The sequence below is a fragment of the Leptosomus discolor genome, chromosome 6 (assembly GCF_034619465.1).
Source record: "Leptosomus discolor isolate bLepDis1 chromosome 6, bLepDis1.hap2, whole genome shotgun sequence".
In the NCBI taxonomy this organism is placed as follows: domain Eukaryota; kingdom Metazoa; phylum Chordata; class Aves; order Leptosomiformes; family Leptosomidae; genus Leptosomus; species Leptosomus discolor.
Window position 1 is genome coordinate 18,201,179 of NC_141396.1, and position 12,982 is coordinate 18,214,160.

General features: G+C 35.1%; 1 protein-coding gene across 2 annotated transcripts in view; it reads right to left on the reverse strand.

Moving 5' to 3' along the window:
- The window catches only part of IDE (insulin degrading enzyme), a 68,718-nt gene that overhangs the window by 30,886 nt on the left and 24,850 nt on the right, over positions 1-12,982 (reverse strand). For both annotated transcript variants that reach the window (XM_086467416.1, XM_086467418.1), the window contains exons 11-13: positions 12,095-12,198; positions 1,538-1,640; positions 435-557 (exon numbers count right to left, since the gene is read on the reverse strand). In XM_086467416.1, the coding sequence (XP_086323542.1) occupies positions 435-557; positions 1,538-1,640; positions 12,095-12,198 (330 nt within the window). The remainder of the gene's footprint in view (positions 1-434; positions 558-1,537; positions 1,641-12,094; positions 12,199-12,982) is intronic.

The following is a 12,982-nucleotide window of genomic DNA, read 5'->3' on the forward strand; positions in this document are numbered from 1 at the left end:
ACATGTTTACATTTTTCTCTCCCTTTTTCCTTGCAATCATAAGCTTTTTCTACACACATTTACAAAACAATAGCCTTGTCTACACCCTCAACTTACTCAACACCGCCCCCCCCCCAAAAAAAAAAGGAGTGGCAGTCACCCTTCTGCTGAATAAACAGCTTTAATACTGTTTCTATCAATTGTTAACACACTTTCAAAAGAGCAAAAAGAGTCCAAGCTGTTTGTAGATTCATTTTTGTAGGAACCCAAATAGTCATAATCCAAATTTTAGCAAGAATGAACTTTCTACTGTCTTTCTAGCAGTATTTTTAAGTTTTGTACTTTGTTATTATACTTGGGAAAATGACATGATCTGTATTTTAAAAACACATAGAAATTAACTGCTAACCTCCCAGAAGGTTAGCTAGCAAACAGAAGAGATACAAATAGCTTACCTTGACAAGGGCAGGGTACTGTGTTGCATCTTTTTCCAATGGCAAAATCTCAAAGTTAGTAGGAATAAACTCATTCTTCATTGGAAGCTTGAATTTCCCATTCAGGTCAGCATTTTGCCATTTCTAGACAAATAGGAGAAACAACAATGCTAAGTAGAATTTCTGCTTAATTAATGGATATATACGTATTTATTTTATGCTGTAACAAAAGATTTTAAAGTGTGTTCCACCAGCTTATGTGTAAATACTATTAAGGTAGCAGGGAAAGACAGAAGTATCTGGGAAACCAAGCTAGAGTAGGCTATCAGCAGGATGAAGTGCTCCAAGGAGGAAGACAAAAGATAAAAAATAATTCTGAAAAGTTTATAGAGTGGAAGGTCGTTCTATGTCTCATCTTTTCTGCTACTTTGAACTCTAAATGAAGGTATTACATCAGCAAGAATTCTAATCAAGAACACAGGCATGGACAAGCTAAAGGAAGTGAAGTGTTCCTATGCAATGCCTGTGCAGACCATGCTCAGCAGGTCCAATCTAGCACTAGGGTGTATTTTACAGACACCTCTTCTTAAAACAACAGATCAATAACAAGTTTCAATAAGGATGTGCCCACCTCCTTTGGAGTTTTGATTTTTAGAAACTCACTTAATTCGCAAAATATACTCATTTGCTAAGTTGCAAAAATCTATTTCAGGAACACAGTTACATATAGCAGCTGTAAAAACATTCCTTTCTTAAGAACGGGTTAGTTCACTAACATCTATTAGAGACTTCTAAGTTTTAAAAAGTTAATGCTTACATTTTTAAGTAGCCATTGCATACTATGGATCTTTTACAGAAAAAAGGTATAACACCTCCTGTACTTAACATGGTTTAAAACCATTAAAATTTATCTGTCCTACGTAATAAACATTTCAAATATTGAAATAAAACACTAACATAACACCCTTACTTCTCGCAACATCAAACAGACTCATTGTACAATTTTCATGCTATATAGAGCAGCAGATTTAAGTTCTGCCTCCAACTAAACAGAAAATTAGACAAAGAATTTACCACAGTCTTTCGCTCGCAGATATTAGAAGATATTAAAAGTTTTAACATGCCTTAATAACTTCATCAGAAATTGCTTCTTGCTTGTACTGTGTTCCATACCAGTCTTCTGTTCGATCAGTTCTTCCTTCGAAAGACTTGGAAACTATTGCAACTCTGAAAACAAAGAGACAAAGCACTTTGGCATGAATGTGTCTGAGAAAAGACTGTGAGAAATTATTCAGAGCATTATTTCTGTTCCATCACTAGAATGCATTTATTTCTGGGAATGGTCCCTGGACAATTACAGAGTACACTTGGATAGCAGGTATACACGTACTGAACTGCATACTAAGATTAACCATGAAATCAGGTTACCAGCATCATTTAATGTTACTGTTTTTCTGAAGTGTTACAACCTAGAGTTATGCACATAATTACTGTTGCATGCAATTTCTATTTTTTAGACTTTGTCATTGTTCTAGAAAGCACAGAAAGAAGTCCTTGAGGTGGTCTACAGAATTAATGAAGTGACTACAGCATTTTTCATACCACCTGTATCAACACTTAGGTATGTGGAAATACTGACTATAGAAGTTTTATTCCAGACCTAGCATTTTAGATTATATTATTGCAGTTTCACTCTGCCATTCATAATGCGATGGTAAGAGAGTTTTTCCATTTTGTAGCATTCTCATTTCAGACTGATACTCGTTTCTCCCCTTTTTTTTGAGGGGAAGGGAAGAAAAGCAGGAAGATTAATGTACTTTACAGTCCATAAAACAGAATTATACTCAATTAGAAACCTAAATCTTAGAATATCTCAAGTTGGAAGGGACCCATAAGGATCAAGTTCAACTTTCTGCTTCTCACAGGACTACCCAAAACTAAACCATATGACTAAGAGCATTGTTTTTGAACTGAAGAATACACCTAAATAAGAGGAAATCCAGAACAAAGAAAATTACAAACTTATCAGTATTTTTTCACTAGTCTTCATAATAGGTATCAAGGAAACTCCTTTAATTCTTTTTAACAACCTACAACATAAGAGAGTATTCAATGGAAATAAGAAACTAGTTTTAAGAGTAAATAGATGTTTTGAAGGATTCCAAAATGGCCAAAAAAGGTAGCACAACTACCTCCTACATATATTTAACAATCCCTAGATGCTGAATAGCACAGAAATGAACTTTGTCAAATCTTGTGCAGATGGCTAAAATGCATCAAAATACATGCAATGTTAAGTGTTCTTTTTTTTAAATCACAGTATCTTCAGGGCAGGAACATTCTGCTGTGTATTTCTAATGTGCATGACAAACTGTGGCATAAATCAAAATGGGCATATGGATGTGCCTCAAACTATAGTATTTTACTTTACAAATATGTTGCTTAGAATACCCTTAGGATGAACTTTGCAATACACTGAAAAGTTTAAATACATGGACTATTAATATTGTAAATGCGTATGTCCTCATAGGCATTCTTTTCACTCCTTTGTCATCTAATGTTTACACATAAGTCACTAAATGATCCACAAAGGCTGAAGAAAGCAGAATTCTGCTATATTTAGTTCCAGACTCCCCTATCATGAAGATTTTCAAATTATTAATAATTTAATCTGTTCATTGCAGTTCGATTAGCAGGAGAACAGTGGGGTAAAGAGCTAGCATTAAATGCATTTAAATAAATGACATGCATCTCAAAGTCACATGAGACTGTAAAGACATTCTTTAGCAATAGATTCAAAACCCGAAGCATGGCTGCACCACAGACTGCCTAATTTTGAGACGATACTTTAAATCACACGTACTACAGAGGGGCAATCAAATCTCATGCTTCACGGATGCAGATTTCCTTGGGGTTGAGGAAGGGAGAAATTTTTACTTCCCACCTTTGAAAGAATCACATGATTAGCATGAGCATGCACACACACACACATGCACAAAACAACCTCTGCTCCTCCACAAAAGTTACGCAATATCCAAGCCAGAATGAGAACATTCACCTTCAAGAGATACACTACTTCATCTCTCATTGCAAACGGCAATAGAAATGGACCATATTTTTATTGTGACTTCATACAAAATGGTTTCGGATCTGTTTGCACGTTACATCTATTTTATTTTTTATTCAAAAGGAACAATACTAAACAAGTATTCAGCAAAGAACTAAGCACTTTAATCCTAGAGAATATTTGTTCTTGCAACACACCAGACACCAGCTTGGTCAACAAGGTGAAATCTATTAGATAGATTGTTGTTTACATTAAGATGAGCCACAGAAATAGTCCTGTTTTAACTTGGACAGCTGGTGAGCAAAAGCTCTATCATGTACAGATGAAGTTGCTAAGAGACTATAAAAACCATAAAGTCTATTAGAATTTCAGTGCTACCTACCAGGCCTTTCTGTCCATTAAACAAGAAAAAAAGAAAAAAGACAACTCAAGCTAGAAGATTGTCCTGATAAAATTCCAATAATCATGCAGTCTGAGCAGCAAGACAAAGGTGTTTTATGCTATAATACATAGATGTGCTATTTGACATTCCCTCCTTCTACCCTTCTCCAACACACCAATGCTCAAGCACTAGTGACAATCCAAGCACCCAAACATTTGCTGTAGGAACATTAAAATTAGAGCTAAAAAAAATTCTGTGTGCTCAACATACAGAAAATGAAACTGTGGAAATCAGCATTGCAAGTCTTCAAGCAGTTCTGTTTCAAGGGACCCTCCTGCCCTCCCTACACCCCAAATCACTACTGGAACGATTACTCTCTGGAGCTCCCAGAGATGTACCCACAACCACACAAAACAAACCAAAAGACTGAGATTTAACAAACCATCTGCCTGAGAGTTACAACCTAAACCAAGATATAAGCACCAAAGGCAACAAACACCAGGACACAAAGAGGGGAAAAGAAGCACCACAGGTAGAAGTACAATGCTATGAGGTTATTTAAATGTATAATGATGCATCTTTACAGTTACCAATTATGTGACATTACTCATGCTTTTCACGTCTGTGTTGTGCTGTATAGCACTATGAACATCCACATGGTTTAACACAGCGTTGAAATGCACTGGAAAAGCAAGACAGGCAAGCAGGCAATCTAATAGGACCTGCTTATAACATATTTAAACTCAACCATTAGGTTTCTGATCCATTCATGAACATGGAACACAGTTGAAATTATACATGCAATTTACATACATTCTTGTACATGCAACTGTTGCAGTCCTCGGTTATGGTCAATTTTCAATAACAAGCACCATTTCTATAATGTGATACACATTTACTAGACACCAACTTGTTTTTCACTCTCTTGAAATCTAAAACGAAGCTACAAGTGGCAGATCCACAGATAAGCGGTACTTGGGAAGCAAATGTGTTCTTCAAAATGAATGTAAGTCCAGAAAAGATTATCAACTATTATATTTCAGATTTACATAACAAAACTCAAACTTCTAAGGGTGAAAAAGTAATACACTTTGAGACCACAGTATTTGAGATATTAGTAACAGACATGTCAAAGCAAATTTGTTGCAAAGAATGACTATACACTTAAAAAAGAACAATTGCTTCTTTTAGGAACTAATTTAAACTTTGTCTTCCAAATTATGATAACGTCAAACAATGGAAAAATAAATTATTCAAATGCATAAAGTAACATGACTGAGACAAAACCAGCAAAAGCCCAGATTTGTTTGTAACTTCCTGCAAAACATCACTAAAACCAATGTGAGGCAATACAGATTATTCAAAGCCACTTTCACACAAATCTCTTTAGAAAACAGAGTAAGAGGGGAAACTACATGCAGAAAGATGTTGCTGGGGTGCAGCATTCTAATCATTCTGCAGAAGCACAAGGGGTTTTTTAGGGTTCAATAAAACTAAGTCTCTCCAAACACTATGGTTTGTGGGGGGGAATAAGTGAACAAATTGTGATATTCAAAATCTTTACTCAGATACAAAGCAATTAAAAAATAAACACATACATTCCACATTTGTAACATGTTTATCATCAGGCATAAGCATCAGCAACTACATTGAAATAACTGTTTGCTCAGTATCTGTGAAATTCTAGCCCTTAGAAATTTCTGTATCAACATTTTTGGCATTAATTTTATTTTTCTTCCCTCTAGGATAGTACTAGTGCTGTATTTCAGATATCAGGAGATTAAAAAAGTTCATTTACTATCCAGGGGAAAATGTTCCTTAGTTGCTTAATCTGATGAGTCACCAGCTTCTTAAATTTTAATAAGAGCATTTATTCTGCAGATGATGAGGAGAAAAAAATTCTATTTGAAATGATGGGAAAATTATATTTTTCAGCTAAGACTGCGACACATGCCAAGTCTATTCCCTTATCTTCACAGATGGCTGGCAAAACCCAATGCAGTTTGAACAAGTAAAAATGATACTTGCATCTTTAAAAAGCTTTCTCTCTTAGGGAAATTAAGCCACTAAACGCAACAAGTAGTGTGCGGGGGTGGGAGGGGGGAGGAGAATATGAAAACTTCCTGTTATGGTTCAGTCAAATAGAAGCACATATGGATACTTGCTGCCATCTGTGAGTATGGATATTTTTCCGTACTTTTTAAAAACACAGTTTGTTAAGAAAATAAGAGTCAACGAGCTAAACTTTTGAAAAAGACATTGAACAGCAGTCTCTAACTGTGAATGCAGCTACCCCAATATAGATGCCAAGAGAAGTCCTTAGTGTATGTGAATTCCAATAGGGTTATGAAAAGGAAATTACAAATAAAACCACAATACAAAGGAAAAATTCAAATCAATGGAAACTAAACCATTGCAAGACACAATTTACGCAAGGCATAAAAAGAAAAAAAAAAAACACCAAAACAGAGTAAGTAAAAACCCCAAGTAAAGTTAGGATGACATGGCACATACTAATTCTTTCATTAAAAGGAAGAACAGAAAGGTAAACATCAGCATAAGCATCAGTAAATGGCAGATAACCAGATCAAATATAGATATTTAAAAGCACATGTCCATGTTTTTTAATCAGTACATACAATTTGCTCAAGCAAAGAAAAAAGAAGGAAACTAGCTACTGGACTGATAGTTTACTATTTGCATATACATACATATATAATTTTAAAAAATGTAAAACACAAGGGGACCCTTTTATTAGCATCTGCAATCTCAACTCATTCTTTCAAGAGAACCTCCTAAAATCCACAGTGGCTTTCTTGAATCTTTGTAACATACCATGAAATCACTTTTAGTAATACTTAACTAAGTTGTGTTTTTTCCCCCAAGATATTTTATCTTGCCAGCAATTTAAAATAAAAGATACTATAAAATTAAATTCCTTGTTACATACTTTGAAGTATCTTATTTAAGTGAAAGATGAAGAAATTTGTAGTTAATTTCATTCTACTTTTAATTTCAAAAGATAAATGCTTAAAATATATCTCAAAGGAATACAGTACAATATACAAGTTAATATTTTGTTTCAATCACATGAAAATAGTAAAGTCTAATTAACTTCAAATTTTAAACATCTGATGCCTTGAATAAAACATTTAATTCCCACTAAAATTGAAAGGATGTATACTTTTACATCTGAGAAAAATCAGTTTGCAGTATTATCATAGAAGCTGCACAGAACAACAGCTGTAACTTTTGAGTCTACACTGAAAAAATGTATCATTTAGAGAAGCAGGAAAAAGCAACACAACACAATCTTAAATTTGGGTTGATGTTTTGGGTTTCTTTTTATAAGGTATTTCTGGAGAAGACAGTCTGAACATAAAGAGAACTAAGATGTGAATGTATCATTGTTATGGCAATAGCAAATACTAGCATGGCTTTAGTCTACACATAATAAACAATCCATTTATCATTACTTTGACCATATAACATTCAAACTCCAAGTATGCCTGCTGCTACATCATTATAGGCCTCCTACAGGCCTCGTTTGATCTATGTTAGAATATCAGTGCTTTGATGAATTCTGCTGTTAGAACTGCATTTAATTAGTCTTTGGTCACTCTCTAGTTTGTACGTATTTATATTTAAGCCTTAACAGGACAGACAGCTGTAGGCATAGCTGTGGGGATTTACACTTCAGAGAACTAACCCACTTGTATTTAGTATCTTTAAGCTCTTCTAAAATCTCTGCAACAAAAAGAATATATAATTTCTTTAACAACAAACTGAAGAGGCCATAAAACCAGGTATATTCCAGTTTTGAAAGTCCCTTTATCTCCCAGTATTTAGCTTTTTTATTCAAATCATTATAAACTATTTCTTAAGCCAGGTAAAGCAAAGAGACAACGTGGTTTGTCCTAAGGGAAGACTAAACACTACATTCCTTCTAGAATCCAAGAAGGTGTCACAGTAACAACAAGCTGGAAGAAAGCACAGCGAGACCTGAGACCTTTAAAGCCCAAGATTACGTGGAGATCCACATACACAGAAGTTACTAGATGACCATCCCTCTCTGATCACAAGCTTTCTTGATTCAGTTGTCATCACTCTTCCATCATGAGAACTTTAAGACCTTCCTGTACAGAAAAGCATACCTATTCTACCAAATTTAGTTTTCAAAACACCTCCACCACCGTGCCTCTCCAGTCTAAATGTACTATACTTTGTTACTTAAAAAAATCACTTACACAGCATTCAAAACAGGCTGAATTTGAAAAGTCAAGATGAAACAACTATCTCCATTATCTGAAGGATCAATGCGTCCCAGTTGCTTCAAATATTAAGTTGGTATTTGCTCTAGATGTGTTCCATCTTGAAAAAAATACTTTTTTAAATTTAAAATTAATCCACAAATACAAAGCATAGAGAATCACCAGCAAGTCATTTTGACAAATGCAAGAAGACTGACGCAACCCTACAAAATTACTACAAATAAAAGACACATATAACAGTAAACAATTATTTTCTTTGGTTACTAACATTTCAAATAAGTTACAGCTAAATTCCATATCTTTTTAGAATTATTTTTTCCTCTCTCTCTCCACTTCCCTTTCTCACACTAACAACTTTTGAACAATGTTAATTACGGCTATTTCATGCTGAAGTACTGTCAACTGGAAGTGAGCGTCAAAAGGCTGGAATAGCCAGCAACAGGAATAACAGAGAAAACTGATGAGAAGTCTGTGGCATCCAGCAGCATCTGATAAGACTAAAGAATCTATGAATGTATTACATACATTAATTTCCTCTAGCAATTTTTGAAAATTTAAGCAAGCAGATGCTTTGGAAGTTCTCTGGCTAATAACAAAGACCCAATTTACATTACGAAAGGTATCCTTCCCTAAGATAATACTGACTGTTTTCTTGCAATGTTAAGAGCCACATTTTAAAGCTATGTGAAACTATAATAAACATCAGATCTGATTAAGCACCTGTAGCTTGTTTACTAAATCAGTATAAAAAAAACGGTTTACCTATTGCTCATAAGCAATTCTAAAACCAGTTAAAAGTTCAAATTCATGTGGAAATTGGTTAAGCTTTGTTCAGAGAAGTAGTAATTACATAGTCTCTCTTTGAATTACTAAAAACAGTCTTTATGTGACAGGTAAGCTCTTGCATCAAATTTCCAAGAAGCTGGGCAATAGATCGACATAAAAACACATTGAAAATAGAAGTATTTAATACAACAGGAAAGAGAACCTGGAAATTCTTTTTCAAGTATTGTTCGTTCAAAATATGATCTCTCAAAATATTCAAGCTTCAGTTGCAGTATCCCACACAAAGTACACAGAGATGCACACCCACACAGAAAGATAAGGCCCTTCTTTAAAGGGCATTTATTACTATGGCAACTACTGTTGCTGACACAGGCAGCTCTGTTTATTTTATCATTACTTGTATATCCCTAGAAACACCACAACGCCATGACATTCGCAAATACAGTTCATAATCCAATTTTATCCTGCTTTATGCAATAATTATTTGAAACACACCATCGTTTGAAAATAAAGTAACATGCATCTTAAACTAAATCAATATACAAGACAGATTTTGTCATACAAACAAACTAATGAAGACTGACCTCCAAACTTTTAAGTAATTCACAGTAATTGCAGAAGACTGAAATATATAAAATCTAGAAATCTACGAATGTGTGCCACGCTGTCCTTCTATATCCAACACTGTCTGAAAATTTCAGTGTGGAACATATTCAGAAACATACCCACCAAAAAAAATCATTATTTTTTCTATCATATATGCAGCTTCCAAAACACTGATAAACAGCTGTTCAGATACAGTAAGACTGACATACAGAATCAAAAGCAAGAGCTCGTTTCTGTGTTTTCATACATTTTAATAATACCTCTACACCACTAATTTAATATTACAATTTATTACAATATACACAAAAGATATATTCAAAGAAATAAATTAGGAAAAAAAACCAAACCGCAGCTCCTAAGTGCTAGTATAACTGTTGCCTGTGCTACCTTGTAGTAATTAAGACTGTACCACATTATATACGCATCAAAATTTACACATTGTCCTAACTGAACCTCTGCCCTGTTCAGTGCACAGAACAACTAAGAAACAGTTATTCAATATTTTATATGTTTTGCTCAATGCATGACCTGACTTCATTTCTTTCCAATATTCACCGCTTTCTCTAAATAAATAAATTACTAAAATGTCTCTTCCACAGCACTCCATGTTACAGGAACTAATTTCATACTTTAAAATATCCCAGGAAATATTATTTTCATAGATAGGAAGCCGAGGCATATAGAAATCCACAAAGTTATACAGCACCCATTCAGTTTAGATGCTCATTTTAAGACTTTTTCTAAAACTCTTCATGTTGTATGGTACATCACAGATTAAAAGCAAAGTTTCTGTTGAGCTGTTTATGAATTCAGGTGCTCAGCAATCCCTCTGGTTAAGATCTTAGGCATACTCAAGAAAATACAAAGGAATGAGTAATTACTGGCTTGCTCTGAAAAGCTTGTTTTAGGAGCTTGTCTCGTGCCATTTAGGAAGCATATGACAAAGCAAAGGAGTTTAGTTCTCCTGGGCAGCATTAAACAGTCTTAACCTTGAATCTCCAGTTTTCTCTTTCTGCAGATTCCTGTTACTTTCATTACACACCTTCCAACTACACTGGTAAGTCAAGCAGAGCAATGTATGGTACTGCCATCTTACAATGTAATTCCAGAACATTCCTATGCTGTAAGAACTGAGACAGAAGTTATATGGCGGGGGGGGGGGAACCCATACATCTGCAGAAGGCAAAACAAAATAGCAAGACTTGGTAAATCATAGTTTCTTTGCCCTTTGTAGACTATACTTGCACTTAGTCTGCACAGGCTTTTCTGCTCAGTTCCTCAAAGTTTGGTCCCATCAAGTCTGCTCCTGTCCTACCTCAGGCTCCTTGTATCAGACCTCTTCTCTTTGCCCCTTCTGTTTGCCCTGTTTCCACCACCCAGGACTCTCAGTTGAATATCCACCTTTTCTTTTAGACTTGCTCTCTCACCTTCACTCTGCCTACTAGTACCAATTCCTATCCCTCTCTCATTTTTTTGTCCAATCTGCACTTAACCATCCCCCGTTGTTCCACTAGCCAGCCTCTCTATCCATCCCTGACTGAGACACCAGTTCCCCACAGGTACCAATATCCCGCCTTAAATTACTCCCACTATGTCCTTTGCCAGCTCTCTTGTCCCAGGCTCCTCCTCCCTTTGTTAACCATTTGCCCAGCTGTTCCTCCTCCTCAATCAGTACTCAACCCCTTTTTTCAACCTGCCCTCATTTTCTTCTCCACAGCTTCCAGATTCCTTCACTTGTAAATCATCACCTCAGCAAAGCATTATTTCCCTCATCCTGGTCACACTATTGTTGTTTAGGTATTCAAACAGACAGTAGGTACAGTTGTTCTTTCGCCCCCCCTTTTCTACTGCTTGGGTGACAACAGAAGATCCTCGAAAGCACAAGAGAGAGAGGCTTCCCCTTTTCCTTTCAATATCTAATCTGATCAATTATTGAGCCCTGAAATTTGTACTGCAACACACTCTGCAAAGAAAGCACACGTGCAGTATGGTCACACTCACATCAAAGAGATCCTCTGGAAGCCTGAGAGATGCTAGCAGCTAAAGACACAATTATTCTACCTAAATAAATTGACATTTTTCAGAGGGTCCGCTAATCTGCACAAAGTTTCATAGCTCTCCATAGGGAAAATAAAATATATACAGCAGATAAAAGCCACTGTCTTAACAGATTTCCAGACCAAGCTCCAAATTATGAATATTAGAGCATTCCATATAAAATATCCCAAGAATTTCTAGTGAGGCAGGATAATTTTACCAGGCTTTTTCTCAGTAACAGTTCAGCCATTCCAAGTAAGTATCTTCCTAAAAACTATTTCAGTCTGAGGAAGACATCCTGCACAGAAAGGACTGAAAAGACATATCTGTCTGAACAGGAAGAGTTGCAATGCACTTACGAGTGCTTATTTTCTATGGGGAGCAGACACATTGACACACAGAACAACTAGCTCTTTTACAGTGACATTTACTTTGGAGCTGTAAGAGACAGCTAAGAATTTGTGTTTCCATTAGTTCATATGCTTTCTTGTAATGTTTGTGTTAAAATACAAGTTACTGCAGTTTAACTTACCGAACATTTTCTGGTCTCAATTTATCCAGTACCATCTCTATTAAATCTGGCCTGAATTCTTCAAGCAAATATTCAGCAGCCAATACTTCTTCTATAGGATAATACTAAAAAACAAAGCCCAGAAACATGGAGATGAATTAAACAAAAACTAACCATGAAAAAACTACTGTTTTGTAAAGGAAAAAAAAGTGGATACTTCTGGTCACTAAATCTGTATTACCTTGGTAATTTCAAATGAGAAATGCATAGATGTCTTAAAATCTTTCTCTTAAAACTAAATAAGATGGAGTAGTACTCCAACTATGCAATCATATTTCTCCTATATTATAAAATTTTATATACTGCGTACTACTATTTTTTTTCTCTTGAAATATTTTAAGGGTTTGTATAAAAAAATCACCCACCTTTCAATACTGTTTTGAAGTAACTAAACAAAAAAAATAACATGGTAAATGCTGACCCCTGGAGGATATTTTTAAAGATAAAAGAACAGCAAGTACTCACTGGAGTGCATTTGGGAAAACCAAAACATAACAAAGCAAAAAGACAAAACAAAACAACACTAAGTTTCTTAGGATTCTCTAAGAATCCAATTTTTATTTACTGCAACTTAAAGGAAAGTAAATTTTAATTATCTAAAAGTACAATACAAATTTACACAATTTTAATTCTAACGTTTTTTATTTAGGATCAAACTGAGAGACTCTGAAGGCACATCGCAATTTTAATAGAAAAAACCAGTTAAAATTCCTCTGAAAGTTAGTAGTGTGGTTGACAGGAAAGCTTTGTTGATAAACATCTGTTTACCAAGGGAAAAATACCAGGTGACTCCAGCACCCAATACTTGCAGTTTGCCATACAGGTGCACTTTTTCTGACCAGAATGAAT